Here is a 15,565-nt window from a genome sequence, read left to right on the forward strand (position 1 = left end):
CTTTGTGTTTCAGCCACTAAATGGAACTGCAGTTGAGTGCATATCTTAAGGAAAGATAGTCTTCCTATCTAATGCGAGACGACTTATTGTCAATATTCAGCACTTAGTTCACTGAAAGCAATAAACATGGTGGAAGACCGACTATAAGTCTATATATAACAATATCTCTCTTTTATTCTATAATTATGATACCCTCATTTTCATGACACCTTATCTAAAAAATCAATTCCACGGTAATTACAATGGCTCGAAACTAGTTATAGGACGTCTCTTTTGTGACTCGACAACAAACTGTGTCTTATCATATATTCAAAGTGGTAGTTAGCTTTGATACCAAATAATATAAATTTCATGTACAATTCATTCTTAAAAACCGTCTTACAATGAAATGGTGTCTAAAAAATTATATACACAAGATTAAAATTACACTTAAGTTATATGAGACATTTAAGATCGTAATAGTATCGTAAAGTTAGAGTTCAAATTCATAATCTTTATTTCTTAAATACTTTATTAGAGATGGAAACCATGACCATAACTTTCTTCTTTTATTTTCTTTAATTTTTTTTTTTTTTTTTTTTAAGAACTTTTAGCTTGATAATGAATTAAAGTGTTAGGTCACATGTATGAAAAAGGAAAAATATATATAGAAGTTAGATCCCATTGTAGGCAGGCTTCCACTATTTTTCTGGTTTGGCCGTCTCTTTCAATCTTCAAAAACCAACCGGTCAACTTTTTCTCCTTCAATAAAGATGACCTGCCAAGGAGGCACGTCCCTCTGGTCCCTTTGTGGCACAACGTGGCAACCCCGGCATTGTATTTTGAGGAATGATAGGGACCCAACTTTTTTGCCCAACAAAAGTCCAACTTTTGCCTTATTTATTTTTTAAAAATAAAATAAAATAAAAAATGAAAAAAATGTTTGAAGCAACCCTATCTATTTTTTGTCTTTCTTTTATTTGGTATTTTTAAAAAAATGAAAATTGGTATTTTTTTCATAATAATGTCATTTTTTTCAAGAAAATGTCATTATTATGAAGAAAAATACTATTTTTCATTTTAAAAAAAATACTAAATAAAAGAAAGGCCAAAAATAGATAGGGTTGCTTCAGACATTTTTTCCATTTTTCATTTTGTTTTTTTTAGAAAAAAAATAAAGGGTAAAAGTTGGACTTTTGTTGGGCAAAAAAGTTGGGCCTTTAGCATTTCTCTTGTATTTTACTCCACTCAATTAACTCTAGGCTAGAAGAACAGGTCGTACGATCAGATGAGGTGGCCAAACTGATGGAAGATAATTAATGGTTTTTTTTTTTTTTTTAAATCGATAGAAATTTTTTTATTCTGGATATTTAAATAAGTTCTCATAAATCTTATATTTCCGATTGATCAAATTTAAGTTATTTTTTGAGCGTGGAATAAATCATTATATTATAAAATTATTAATCGGGGACATGAATCAATATGAGATGACTGTAAACGTTCAAATATATTTGGAACAAAGAGGAGGAAATATTTCCAAGTTATGAATTGTTCGTTGACAGATTCAATTTAATTCGAGGGAGAGAAAAATGTTATACGGGCTTTTGCAAATCCATAATTACAGTTTTACAATATAAATGAAAGTCCTAAATTCATGATAATAAATTAATAAAAAAAAAATGCTTGCAATATTAGAGGTAGTTATTAGCATGTACGAGTAATTTAGCCAATCCTATAGGAGAAGAGTTTGAAAGTTGCCGAACTCTTTAATTATAGGATGTTTCGGCCACTTCTTAAAAATTTTATTTGTTGTGAGTCACATAGAATAAACAGTCTAAATTAGACATATTAAACCGCTCTATCAAAACATGACAGTCAAATTTTAGTCGATGAGAGTATAAAGATATTTACCTCAATCCACTTCAAAAGGGTACGTGGTGGCTCATTTAACCTAATTTGTAAAAAACCAAGTAAAACTTACCCATCGTAAAATAGAAGGCGAGCAGCAAAGAGCTTTCCTAGACGTGGATGGTTCAACTAGAGGAGGAGCTAGAGGCAAATATTGAAAATATCTTGTTTGATTCGGTGCAAATTAAAGACTTACAGCCACATTTTTTCCCCCTTTTGGTACAAGTACACCGTGCTTTTGTTTTATGTTTTTTTCAAGGTAAAAAAGGATAGGGACAATTTAAAAATATAATAATCCTGTGTACAGCAATCTATCTACAATGAGATTACAATTGAAATAGCATATATATGGAATCATTCTCACAGGATTTGATAACCAGTAAGTCATGAGTCCAATGTTTAGATATGACATTATTCTCTTAGTTATTACCAAAAAGGAAAAATAAAATCATTTTAATTGGAGTATTAGTGCTAATTACATATGCATTATTATTTTAAAATGATTAGTTAAATTATAATTAAAGCTCCTTAAAATTGTTTAAAAAGTTTAGTCTTTGGTAATAAAAGATTAATGTGTACCATTTATTTTCACAGCGTTGTATCGGTCATCGTGTGTCTTAAGTTGAAAATGTCATGTCGGTAACTGATGCCGCGTAGTTATCCCTACTTGTGTTGTGTATGTGGAAGAAAAGGACACCTAGTAGTAGTGATCAACTGATGATTCATCACTGATGGTTGAATTGAATTAGTAAATGAGGTAGATCAGTAATCTTGTGGCACCAATGCGAAGCACACCAACTATGTCTAAGCAGATTAGCTGTCTTAAAAATAAATATATACAAGAAAGAATCGATATGCTACCATATTTATGACTTGGGCTTTCAGCAATGAAATTTAAAATATATATATTGCTGACATATTTTACTTTGACTCAGAGAGAGAGAGAGAGAGTATTATAAAAAGCTTTCGTGATCTTTCCATCTCAGTTTTCACCAGCACACCAACCATAACATGCCAAGACCACCACCACTCGGCCACCGTCAACTCTCACTCCTTCTCCTCATTATCCTCTCGCTCACCACCAATGCCGCCACCGCCCAACAATTCCGGGAGGCCCCCAAGTTCTACAACTCCCCGACCTGCCCTTCTATTTCTCCAACCACCACAACAAGTACCACAGAGTATATCTGCTCCGATCAGGAAGTCCACGTGGCGATGACTCTCGACGCGGCTTACCTCCGCGGCTCAATGGCCGCCATTCTCTCCGTCCTCCAACACTCCTCCTGCCCAGAAAACGTCTTCTTCCACTTCGTCTCCTCCTCCTCCTCCTCCAATCTCCTCAGCGCCTCCCTCTCCGCTTCCTTCCCATATCTGAAGTTCCGAGTCTACCACTTCGACCACTCAGCCGTCTCAGGCCTCATCTCCACCTCCATCCGAGCAGCCCTCGACTGCCCTCTCAACTACGCGCGCAATTACCTAGCCAATCTCCTCCCTTCATGTGTCCGCCGCGTCGTCTACCTCGACTCCGACCTGGTCCTCGTAGACGACATTGCAAAGCTCGCCGCGACACCGCTCGGCGACAAGACCGTTCTCGCCGCTCCCGAGTACTGCAACGCCAACTTCACCTCCTACTTCACGCCGTCGTTTTGGTCCAACCCGTCTCTTTCCCTCACCTTCGAAGGCCGCGAGGCGTGTTACTTCAACACCGGCGTGATGGTCATCGACTTGCAGCGGTGGCGATCCGGGGACTATACGACGAAGATAGTGGAGTGGATGGAGCTCCAGAAGCGGATGAGGATCTACGAGCTCGGCTCTCTGCCACCGTTTTTGCTGGTTTTCGCCGGGAACATAGCTCCAGTGGATCACCGGTGGAACCAACACGGGCTCGGCGGTGACAACTTTCGTGGGTTGTGTAGGGATTTGCATCCGGGTCCGGTGAGTCTCTTGCATTGGAGTGGGAAGGGAAAACCATGGGCTAGGCTCGACGCCAACCGGCCCTGCCCTTTGGATGCGTTGTGGGCTCCTTATGATCTGTTGCAGACACAGTTCGCCATCGAGTCTTAGAAATGGTATAATTGATTTTTCACTTAATAAATCTTTTTTATATATATTACTATTTTTTTGAAATTTTGAGAGGATCGATCCAATCCAAGTGTTAAACATCTCTGTCTCTCTCTGTCTCTTTGGGAATGTCGTTTTGTACATTATACAGCCATTAACAGATCTTACAGAAATGAAGCCTGTTTTTGTTTTTGTTGTTGTTGTTTCTGTTCCTGGGAGAACAGTGAATGAGAATTAAGGTTACTAAAGATGGAAGAAGGAGTCATGTAGTTTATTCGACTTTCTTCTTTTGGCTGTAAATGATTTGCATTTCTTACATTATATATATGAAGTTCAGACAAGTAGATTATTTGTTTCATGTTTAATTCCTTCATTCTTCTGATATCTTTCTGGGTTAGTGTTTGATGCACTTGAATTGAACCCAGAAACCTCAATATACATATATCAATGGGTAATTAATAGACCGCCGGTGCTGGTAGCTAGATTTTGGGCAAATTAAGTTATTTTATTTAAATAAACTTTGATGGGGTCAATTTAATTAATTACCATGTAAAACGTTCTGCAAATGACAGTACCTATTCAGCTGTAATACGAAATCAAACTGGACAATTATGAATTTATGAAGGCAATCAATTGAACTCATCGATCTTTTCCAACTTTAATTCGAATACAAGGCAAATGTATATATGTTGCTTTAATTTGGAATTTCATTTTTGCGTCTAATGTCAGGCCAAAACCAATCATTTCTTAATTTGGGGGATTCGCCAAATGATTACTCTTTGTAAGTATAGTTAGTCAAAGGTAAGTTTTTGGCTTTTTTATTCTTTTTAATAAAGGAAATCTCTTTGGACAAATTAAACTTTTGCTTGAAATTATCAATTTTGTTTAAATTTGATAGAAGAATCCTCGTCCAAGGGAATCAATGGTACTGGCTCTTAATTCTTAAACAGGGAGCACAAGAAGAAGTATTTGTGATTGGGGAAGGAATGATTGGCGACATATATTAAAAGTTACGTTGGCTTTTGGTGATGAGTCCGAAAATCATGCATGCACTCGCAATGTGAATGAATAATATCTGGTCAGATTTTAACTACTGCTTCTGAGCTTTTTTAACTTTTTCTCAAGACACAATCTAAAGCACAGATCGTGGCATCCAAGCAAGATTTAGGCAGACAAGAAATACCATTAAATTTAAAAAAAAAAAAAAAAATTGGACGCGTTTTCGCTTTTTCTCCCTCTATTTTAAAATTTGTTTCTTCATTGAATGCCTTTAAAGTTAAAGAAAAGGGGGGAAAAAATAATAATTGCAAATGGTAAAGACATTATATATAATATTTCTGTTGCCGGTGGTATTCCCGTTTTACAAAGTATTCGAATACACAAGAGCAGCGTGCATCAAATTAAGGCTGCGTATGGCTAAAGACAATTCTATTCCGTTACCAAAATTGTTTAAATATTTATTAAATAATAGGTCAAATACTAAAAACTCCTTTAGGGCTCGGACACTTTATTTTTTTTTTTTTTTAGATTTTGATTTGTATTACAGGAGATACATGTGATTTTGATAAAGATCAAATTGGTTCTTCCACTCATTGACTGTTAGTTAACGGAAATCTACGTCACTGACATGTGGATCAATTAAAATTCGACACCTGGCATAAGTGGTCACGTCATCACAAATGACGTGGCCACCTAATTAAATTTTTTATTTTTTATAAAATATATATAAAAAAAAAAAGAAAAAAAAAAAGCCCTTGGCTATTTGGGGGTGGCCTTTGGCTATGGGGGCGGCCTGGCCAGATGGGGGTGGCCGAGAGTGCTCAAGGGAGTGGCCGAAACCACCCCCAATAGGTACTGGGGGTGGCTCGGCCACCCCATGGAGCTAAGGGGGGGGCCGAAACCACCCCCAATGGTGGTTTGTGGGTGGTTTTGGCCACCCCTTTGGCTCTATGGGGGTGGCTCAGTACCCACTGGGGGTGGTTTAGGCCACCCCCATGGCCAAAGGTGGTGGCCGAGCCACCCCCAAATGGCCACCCCCCAATTTTTTTTTTTGAAAAAATATATTTTGTTTAATTTTTTTTTAAAAAAAATAAAAAATGTAATTAGGTGGCCACGTCATCACTGATGATATGGCCACTTATGCCAAGTGTCAAATTTTAATTGGTCTATATGTCAATGACGTGGACTTTCGTTAAGTCAACTAACGGTCAATTGATGGAATGACCAATTTGGTTTTTATCAAAACCACATGTAAAAAAATAAAAACGAATTTGATTTGTACCTCCTGTGATACAAATCAAAATCTATGAGGAAAAAAATAAAGTGTCCAAACCCTAAGAGGGTTTTTAGTATTTAACCCTTAAATAATTAAAATACATAATTTTGTGTTTAACTTAGTTGTTGCTCGCTAAATAGGAAGTACCTCAGCATTTAAAAAGGGTTAGCCACTTTCCTTGTTTGGAACGTAACAATTGAGCTGAGAAGACATTTTTATGGCCAGAAATCTCGTTGAATTATATGCTTTATTTAATTCCCCAGTATTTCCATGGAATAGTCTGAAATTTGTAGTGCATTGGAAAACACAACCATGTAATTACTCAAACATGTTTTTGTCCCGTTGATTAAGTTAAACCTAGGAGAAATCTAAGGCTCTCCCATGGAATTCAGTCGACCATCCAGTTATTCTGCCTGCAAGATAATTAATGATCTTTTGAGACTACATAAGGTCAAGTTAATGGGATTATAGATGCTTCAATTACGTGAGATCGATCGATATAATTAAACAATGGCTATAAAGATGGTATATTGTGCATTACAGTCAACTCGATCATTGAAGCTTTGATGCATAAATATAGGAAGATCTAACATGGGAAATATGATTAACATTAATGGTTTATATATATATACATTATTTTAGTTGCCTATCAGGTCAAATCCTTTAATTTGTAGTTGTTAATTAATAGTTGATGGACCGACAGGAACATGGGGGAGTTTGGAGTTTCTCTCTCTGTCTGTCTCAAGAAAGGTTGGTTCCATTCCATGGACCATATTACAACTGATCAGTTTAGGCAAATTCACGTGAAACAGACAGCAATGAGAAATGTAGTTTAATTTCTATGACCAAATTCACCAACTTACGGGACTTCCTTCCTTTGGGGGAAAAAAGGGGGAGGGGGGAATTAGGCTTGGCTAGCTCTTGATTTATGCTTTTGCCCGGATTCCCTGCTAGCTAGAGGGATAGAATACCATTTCCCAAAAAAAAAAAAAAAAGGTCATGTGTGACTATTTTTCCGTTCATTTTAACGCTAATTCTCAAATGGAGTGTCTTCTTTGACACGGGTGGTAGTGTGAGGGGTATAGATATTACTTTTTAAAATTTGGTTGCAGTGCGAAAGTTGTAATAGTTCACGAGTCTAAAGTCTATTTTCTATTTTTGGGTGTTAAAATTTTGAAAATTAAGATTTTTTTTTTTTTTTTTTGGAAATAATTTTTAGAGTTAGAATATTTTATGAAAGTGAAAAAATTTGGTTATTTATGTATTACCACAAACAAAGAATAAGAATAATTATTCAATTTCACCTCTTTGCATAATTCCATTCATATTTCTAAGGAATCACCAATATTTCAGGCTAACAAACGTAACCTAATGGTGGGTGACATATTTAGGAAGCCATTAATATATAAATATTGCCCAACAAATGATGAAACATATCTTATCATTTAGTAACATTGCATTCAAAACTACACAGAAAAGAGTTTTTCCTTTAGTTGTGGTTCAGCAGAGGGGTCGTGACAACTCACTTGTACTCAATCATGGTAATTAGCCCACATGCTCCATACCATTGTATTTTATTTTATTATTAAACTAAATTTTAGTTTCTTCTCATTAAATCTGCCACACATTAAAACAATCCAATTCAATTACTCTTGTAGCCACTGCCAACAACCAGTCACTGGGTATAGTTTTCTTCCAATTGAGAAAATTCTTGACGTTTATCTTTAAAGTATATGATTTTCACGTACATTTTTCTGAAATGGCTTGCAGCAATGGAATTTTTTAATCATGTTATTGGAATCCAAATTGTTCCTTGAAGAGTAAGACCCAAATTAGTTTCAACCTCTAAGCTATATATAGCCAATGACGCTCTATTTTGTGTAGGGACCATTTTGCTTCAACATCAATATAAGTCATTTAATGGAGGAAGGAAAAAGATTAGCTTAATATAAAAAATTTGTCATGGGCTCCAAATGACGATGTGGCATTGTGGCTCTCCTACTGCAAGCCCAAGAAGTCCATAAATGGCATAACACGTTAGGGCCTTTCTCCTTTCAGTTCCTTTTGTTATTGGGCCGTTATGGATTACCATTTTTTTTCATTTCCTTTTGTTATTGGGCCAGTCAGTTTGACCCTTAGGGTTTGGAGAGAAGTCGCTTTTGGAGACCCAAACAAGGATGTTGGTTTAGAGATCATCAGGTTGGGTCTAGATGGCCAAAATGCCATTTTGATTAGGTACATAGTTTTGGAGCTTGCGAGCCCGTTTTTCTTTTTTTTTTTTTTCTTTTTTTTTTAACATATTCGCACAAGAAGAGAAAAATAAGAGATGAAAATTTGAACTAGTGATCTCCACTTTATGATGCGTGATTTTCAGTTAATTAAGCTACCAATTGAGAACAATCAGTGTATTTATTAAAATAATAAGTTGTATATATTTTGAACGATATATATATAGAGTTGTCAATGAATGTAAACACTATGTTTGGTGCTGATCATCTTGTAATTAATTGTATAGTGTTAGCGACTCTTTATAAGAAAATAGCAGTAACGTCACATATATATTGTAAAATAATGCAATTATCTTGGGAGACTTTACGGTAGCAAACTCAAAAGTCATTGTAGCGATGTGGAGGTGATTTTAAGGGTCCTAATCAAATTTTAATTAGAAAAAAAAAAAGCGTTTGACTAGACCAATGTTGGTAGTGCTCTAAGCTTATCAACTTTTACGTTTTTCTTCGTTTTATAATGATAGTGGCCCAGTGAGTGTAGATTGATGCTCAGACATGATTTGAAATATATATATATAGAAAAGAGTTAGTGGGTTGTCGACTTGTCGTTTCATAAAAATAGAAATTAATTCATAATTACGTTTACGTTTTGCCCAACTTGGTGCCGAGTCCCCATCATTACTTCTATTCATCGACTAGTTTATCCATCTACAAACAACCTCTCGCCCTTCACGTAATTAATTAAATCGCTCAAGTAATTTGTTGAAATATAACGATGTAATAGTTTTCAAGAGGTAGTCTAACTGGTTGGGATTATGCCTAATAAAATTAAGATCACTAGTTTAAATATATAACGATGTAATGGGTCAATGGTCAAAATTTAGATTTGATTATGATGTTTACTATATTTAGAGTATTTCCAGAATAAGTAAACAAAATAGCTACTAAAAATATACAATTTTTCACTTTAGTTGCTCATTTTTTTATACACTTTAATAGATTTTTTATTCTAATCTTTGTTTTATTTAAATATTATTTTGTGTGGGAGAGAGTGAAAGAAAAAAGAGGAGAAAGTGAGAGATTAAAAAAATAATAAACAAAGTTTATAGTGAATACGCTAATCAACATATTTACCGTTCACACTAGATAAAAAAAGTTAAATTGCATATTCTATTAGAGATGAAAAACACTCATAATAGTCAAATATGACTATTATTAGAGATTTGACTACTTTTTTGGAGATGCTCTTAGTAAAGATTTTGATTTCAAACTTTGACATTAAATTGTAATCCATATTAAAGTATTAATTAAATAATTAAATTTATAATTTATAATCAACTTTAGCTTTTGAGATAAATGATAGCTTAAATGCTACTATAGTTCACATGTACGGTTGCTCGACTTGATTTTTGTTTGGGAAAATGTAAATGGCTTAGCTTGTCAGGGGTGAAAGCTCTTGGGTTACCTGATAATCGGTTCTGGCGGGTGGGGTTAGTTATCCGTAAGAGTTTGATTAACGGTAAAAATTGTTGTACAATATGTGTTTGCGACGTGCAATTAATTTGAGTAAAGTTTCTCCTATGTTAAAAAAAAAAATGTAAATGGTGTGAGTTCTACAGGAGAAGATGAGGAAAATGCTTGTCAGCATCAAAGGGGTTAAAAATGTAACTTGAGGAGGAAAGTAAAAAATTTACCAAAAGTAATTTTTTTTTCTAAAAAAAATTGATGAACTTGTTAGTTGTGTCTTTTGTCGCAGTGCACGTGCTTTAAAACACAATGAAAATGAAACTTTTCTGGCTTTGCAAATTTCTTATGTTACTACTTACACCGAAAGCAGGCTTAAGGATAGCTCCGAAAGTCTTCAAACGATAATTCAATTGGTTGAAATCAAGCCTAATAAAGCAGAAATCATTAATTTAAATTATCTTCTCTTTTTTTGTGCGAATATATATATAAAAAAAAAAAAAAAAGAATAATGCTCCAAAGAGGAGTATAAACTTAAGAAAAATACTCTTTTAAGTAATTTTTTTTTTTTAATGTGACAATAAAAATAACTATTAAACATTACATATACTTTTATTTCAATTTGTTATTTCATCCGTAATTGGCACGAATTGAGTGAACATTTGAAGTTGAGCTGGAGCATTTCTCTAAGTTCAATGAACTGACGAAGGAAGGGACTTTTGTTTCTGGTGGAAAAGGTTAAAACATACCTCGTACGTCCTCTGAACCAAAACACAACCACAGTCAAATCAACACAAGACAGGATAAAGTTTACCCCCAATTAGTAGTACCACAAATCAGATCACTCATTCATCAACCAATACTTTTTTTTTTTTTTTTGATTCTTTTCTCAAGAAAAGTACCAAAAATTTTTCGGATTAGCATTATGAGAGTGACATCTATCCAAACATGTCACGAGTATTGAATTTGATAAAATTATTTCACATTTATAAGCCAAATTATAAATTCGATCAACATATTGTTGAGTTCGGTGGATAAATACAAGCAGTTCCAAGTAATCGATTCAATCATTTCGCATGTTGAAAAATGAACAATAATATATGGTTGGTAATCAAACAAACATCAATAATTTCTTAGTTCGAATTATTAGTAATTTGAGAAAGTGATGTTTGCTTGAACGTGTTGCAAATAACTTATCCTCTCTTAAACATGTGAATTCTATAATAAAAATAGTCTCACATTTGATTTGTAGTCCAAATTATAAATTGGATGAACAAATTGTTGAGATAGAATCTTTGGTGAATAGATACAAGCAATTCAAGTAGTGGATTCAATTATTTCGCCCTTTGGAAAGGAACAACAATACATGGTTGGTAATCAAACAAATAATACAAGCACAAATAGTGGTGGGGATAAACTAGGCTATATATAGTCCAATATTTGGTTTGCAAATATCAAATACAAATACGGGCTAATTAAGATTCAGCAGCTTTACTTGCTTCTACATAGTCATCTCCGTAATCTCCACAGTTTGTCCTTCGCAAGTATCTATAATAGATATACTGCAATATGATCTATTATGTATCGTTAAGGTCTAACAACTGTGATGATGCAATGATAACGATGGGGGTGCAAAAATGAGTTAATTAATAATTTATGTGCAGGAAAATTGGGAAATTAAGGATACAAATAAATCCAGCAGCACGCAAACTACAGCATCCAGCAACCAAGGCATATTAGCTTTGATTTTTTCCCATTCGGTGGTTCTTATAAGAATACTGCATAGTAGAGTAACGAAGTTAATTAAACATACATGAGAGAACAAATTAATAAACATGCAGAGAGATCAAGCTTGAGAGAGAGAGAGAGAGAAACCTTGCAACATAAGTAACGTTGGCGACCAGTGCAAAAACGAACATGAGAGGATTCAAGCCCTGAAAAATCATAAATTAGCAAAAGGGTACGTACTCTTAAACTATTGGAACAATCACTGCAAGATATTGAAGATATATAGTTTAAAAGCAAGAAAGTGGTAAGAGCATCACCTCTACATTCCCTCTCTTAATCTGGCCAATATGTGCAATAACATTATTAATTAGAGACAATATATATAATTTAATGGAAAAGAAAAACGAATAATAAAATTAGGCAATTAAACAATCATGTTTAAGTTTGATATATATATGATGCTTACATTTAGCCATATCTGAGGGAGTCGGCCGCCCATGTAAATGGCAGCCATCAACCATCCCAGCCATTGCCCGTAAACATTCTCCATCCCTTGTTCCTGTTACAGGGCCTAGTAGTAAGATCCTCTGAAGAAATTTGATGATTCATATAGTAATTATAATCTCAATTAATATCATACATGCAAGAGTCTTCTCCCAGTAAGTCCCACGTATGCTTCTGTCAGACCCTTGGTTTGTAGGGGCAAGTTGACTGATGTTGCAAGAAATGTTCCATAACCTGCCTGTAACACATGTATATTATTATTATTATTATTATTATTATTATTATTATTATTTTTAAAGATTAAATTTTTAAAATACGTGGTGATTTAAACTCACCGCTCTTGGTATAGGCCTAGGCTGGCTAATCGACTGCGTTGTAGCTGCCTCGTCATCAGATGACGAATCACAGTTGAGTTCCATGGCTGAAGGGCCGCTTTTAGCTGCCCTGAGATAGGTTCGAAAGGGAGGAGTACCACTGCCAGCCATTGATCTGGCTGAGCTGTAGAATTCAAGAAAAAACATATATAGTTTTGTTCATGATCATGATAATTTCAAAACTAACCTTGTAATTTCGTGCTAATTAACACATGACGTAATTAAAGAGGAGAATTCTCTACGTACGTATAGTAGTATTCTCTTCGAGGAGTCGCTTTTGGTGAAGGCCTAGGTATTGCAATGCCAGAATCTACTGGCTTACGTCTCAATGGTTTTTTCTCTTCTTCCGCCTAAAATAATGGAGCAAATTAACTCTTATTGTGTCTACTTATTTCATAATATGGATATATATTTTAGAAAATGTATTACCAACTCATAGGATGATGACATGTTATTTAGAAACAAACTTTTAGAATAAAAATTTGAAATGTTTAGTATTTCTCTTATTTATTTATCATTTTAGTAGATTAAAAGTTGAAGGAAATTAAACAGTACCGTATGGGAAACATCGATCTTTCTGCACTTTAACCATCTACAGATGTAGTCATAGTATACGCTCTGCACTACTAAGACTACAGTACTGGTCGTGTAAAGCTGCAACAAACAAACAACAATAATAATATAATCAAAACATTAGTAAGACAACAAGGCCTGGAAAAGTTTTGAGAAGAGTAAAAACTGAAAATTGACTCGATCGGCAGGGATTTTTTTTTTGAAAAAATGAGTTGTATGTGGGGTCTACAAAGTATAATTTTGAAGCAAAATAATTGGTAAATATTTTTACAAAATAATAGTAAAAAAAATTGTAAAAAAGATGCCATAGTAGCAGTGATCTGGCAGATCACATCCTAAGATATGTTTGATTAAGTGATCATATTTAAAAACAAAATTACAGTGTCAGAAATTTTTACCAAATAGACCCCAAGATTCCAAAGTCATAATATAATGTTATATTATATGTATGCATCACAAAAGTTAAGATTGCAACTTGGGGGCTGGTCCAAAGGATAGGCTAGGATCGGCGTCCGCGTGCAATATATAACTATTGATTTCATCAAATGAAATAAACGGCTCGTGATAGCACATAGGAAAGCTGGCCTCTTTGAAGAGGCCGAATTATTTCATTTGATCACTATAAACGGTTGATGGGAACAGAATTATTTCAGGTGAATTGGAAAATATTCAATTAGTTATAGTGGAGGGATATTTTTGTCTTTTTATTTTTTGAGAGGATAAAAATATCGCTCACTACAACTAACTGAATATTTTCCGGTTCAAAAGAAATAGAAAAGATCCTATTCTGTTGATAATGGCCGAACTATTTTAATGGCTAAAAATTAGTTCGACCACTTCCAAACAACTCGAACCACATGAAATTATTGTACAAAATCTCAATCCGACCAAATAACCCTAGCCTAGCCGGCAAAGTCGGGTTGGAATTGAGCTTGGGCCTACTCAAAACCTTAATTACAAGGTTGCCTTCTTTCCAGCCGGACCTACCTACCCATGTTGCAACCTTAAAGTTATGTCAGTGCCCTTGGAACCACCAATTGCATCGTAATCCAATTATCCAACACAAAAATGCATAACCAAGCCAAATAGTGGTATTACCAGAGCCGTGTAGTACTGGGTAGGCAGCTGCATCAAAAGCAAGAGAAATTCAAATGATTATTCTATTTTCTTTAGGGGGTTAAAAAAAAAACAAGAAAAAAAAGGAAGAAATTGGTTAAGTATGAGGAACCAAAATAGTACAGAGGCTGATAGCTAGAGTGCATTTTGATAAAATTAAAGATATTGCACAGTTACCAGAGCCAACCAAAACTGGACCACCAAACAAGATAAAAAAAAATAAAAAAAAACAGCATGCTCACCGTTGCTGGTTCCAGAAGACAACCCACCAGATTGAAAACATCACTGCGTCAAGAACATAAGCAAAAACATTATTTTTTTAAAAAAAAGCTGTATGTATATGCATGGTTCTGAGTGCCCAAGGGGGTAGAGTGGGAGAAGAGAACAAACCCAACAACCCAAGTGAGTAGAAAAGCAAGAGAAACTCCATGGCCAGACTTGGTCTGGAAGTTGGTGACGATTTGAGGGATTTCTGCCACTCCCCAGAAGACAAGACTAGCAAGCCCAAAACCGAAGGAAAATTCATCTTTCAGATTGCAAAGGCAGTCTTTAAAATATTTCTCAACCCAGCCCACGCAGGGCTTTTTCTCTCTTACACAGTAAGAGAGCTGCATTCTCTTTCTCTCTTGTGGTGTTTTAGTGGGGAAGGTAGGCGATACTTTTAAAGCCAATGTATATCCCTGAATTTATGTACTAAAAACAAATTAACTACCGTGACTAATATACAACAAAGCCATAAAGGTATCTCTCAAGTCGAGTCTTGTCGTTTTTATGGGCTAAATGTAAATTATTAAAAGTAAGCAAAGCTATCATGTGGTACGCATATTCTGTCTTCCCATACTCCACACCACATATTTTATCTGGTTAGGAGAGTAGCAAAAAATAAAAAATAAAAAATAAAAAAATTGATGACTTATTGCATGTATCTTGTGTCTCTATGCCAGAGGCAATGAAACTAAAATATCGGATGTACGTACGTGTGGTGTGATATGCGCATATTCTTCTTGTTGATGCTTTGAATTGCCATGGCCAATCGAAATTGACGGTGGAGATGGCTCAGAAAAATATGTTAAATAAGGAAGATAGGAACACGATGTCAGAAAATGATGACATTTTCGGGAAAACGTTACCTTAATATTATTGTATTCTAGGAAGGAAAATGTTAAGAGTAATTATAGTTTTTACTGTAATTTTAATTAGGAGTAATTATGATTTACAAATTTTAAATTAAATTGACAATTCAAAATTTTTATTTAATCATTTTACTAATGAAAATTAAATTTAACGGGCCTTAATAAACGATGTGACTTGGCAAATGGCAGTACTCTTAATTTGTAATTTTAAGTGCCTTAATT

The 15,565-nt window shown here is 34.6% G+C and overlaps 2 protein-coding genes across 3 annotated transcripts; one reads left to right on the forward strand and one right to left on the reverse strand.

Annotated features, from left to right (window-relative positions):
* Positions 1-2,850: 2,850 nt before the first annotated feature.
* Positions 2,851-4,143, forward strand: LOC132187208 (probable galacturonosyltransferase-like 1). Its single transcript, XM_059601443.1, has one exon. The coding sequence runs from the start codon at positions 2,899-2,901 to the stop codon at positions 3,949-3,951; it is 1,053 nt and encodes a 350-aa protein (XP_059457426.1). The 5' UTR covers positions 2,851-2,898; the 3' UTR covers positions 3,952-4,143.
* Positions 4,144-11,218: 7,075 nt separating this feature from the next.
* LOC132187423 (probable vacuolar amino acid transporter YPQ3) lies at positions 11,219-14,872 on the reverse strand. Of its 2 annotated transcripts, none has more exons than XM_059601727.1 (12): positions 14,601-14,872; positions 14,453-14,495; positions 14,193-14,219; positions 13,077-13,175; positions 12,768-12,871; positions 12,483-12,645; positions 12,284-12,385; positions 12,110-12,202; positions 11,961-11,981; positions 11,791-11,849; positions 11,603-11,693; positions 11,219-11,489 (listed from the first exon to the last, which is right to left on the reverse strand). In XM_059601727.1, exons 1-12 carry the CDS (start codon positions 14,822-14,824, stop codon positions 11,391-11,393), a joined length of 1,125 nt encoding a protein of 374 aa, XP_059457710.1. In that variant the 5' UTR covers positions 14,825-14,872; the 3' UTR covers positions 11,219-11,390. The 2 variants fall into 2 exon arrangements, with proteins under 2 accessions (XP_059457710.1, XP_059457711.1); XM_059601728.1 differs by having other exon boundaries at positions 14,609-14,856.
* Positions 14,873-15,565: the final 693 nt, after the last annotated feature.

This window comes from Corylus avellana, chromosome ca7 (assembly GCF_901000735.1).
Source record: "Corylus avellana chromosome ca7, CavTom2PMs-1.0".
Classification (NCBI taxonomy): domain Eukaryota; kingdom Viridiplantae; phylum Streptophyta; class Magnoliopsida; order Fagales; family Betulaceae; genus Corylus; species Corylus avellana.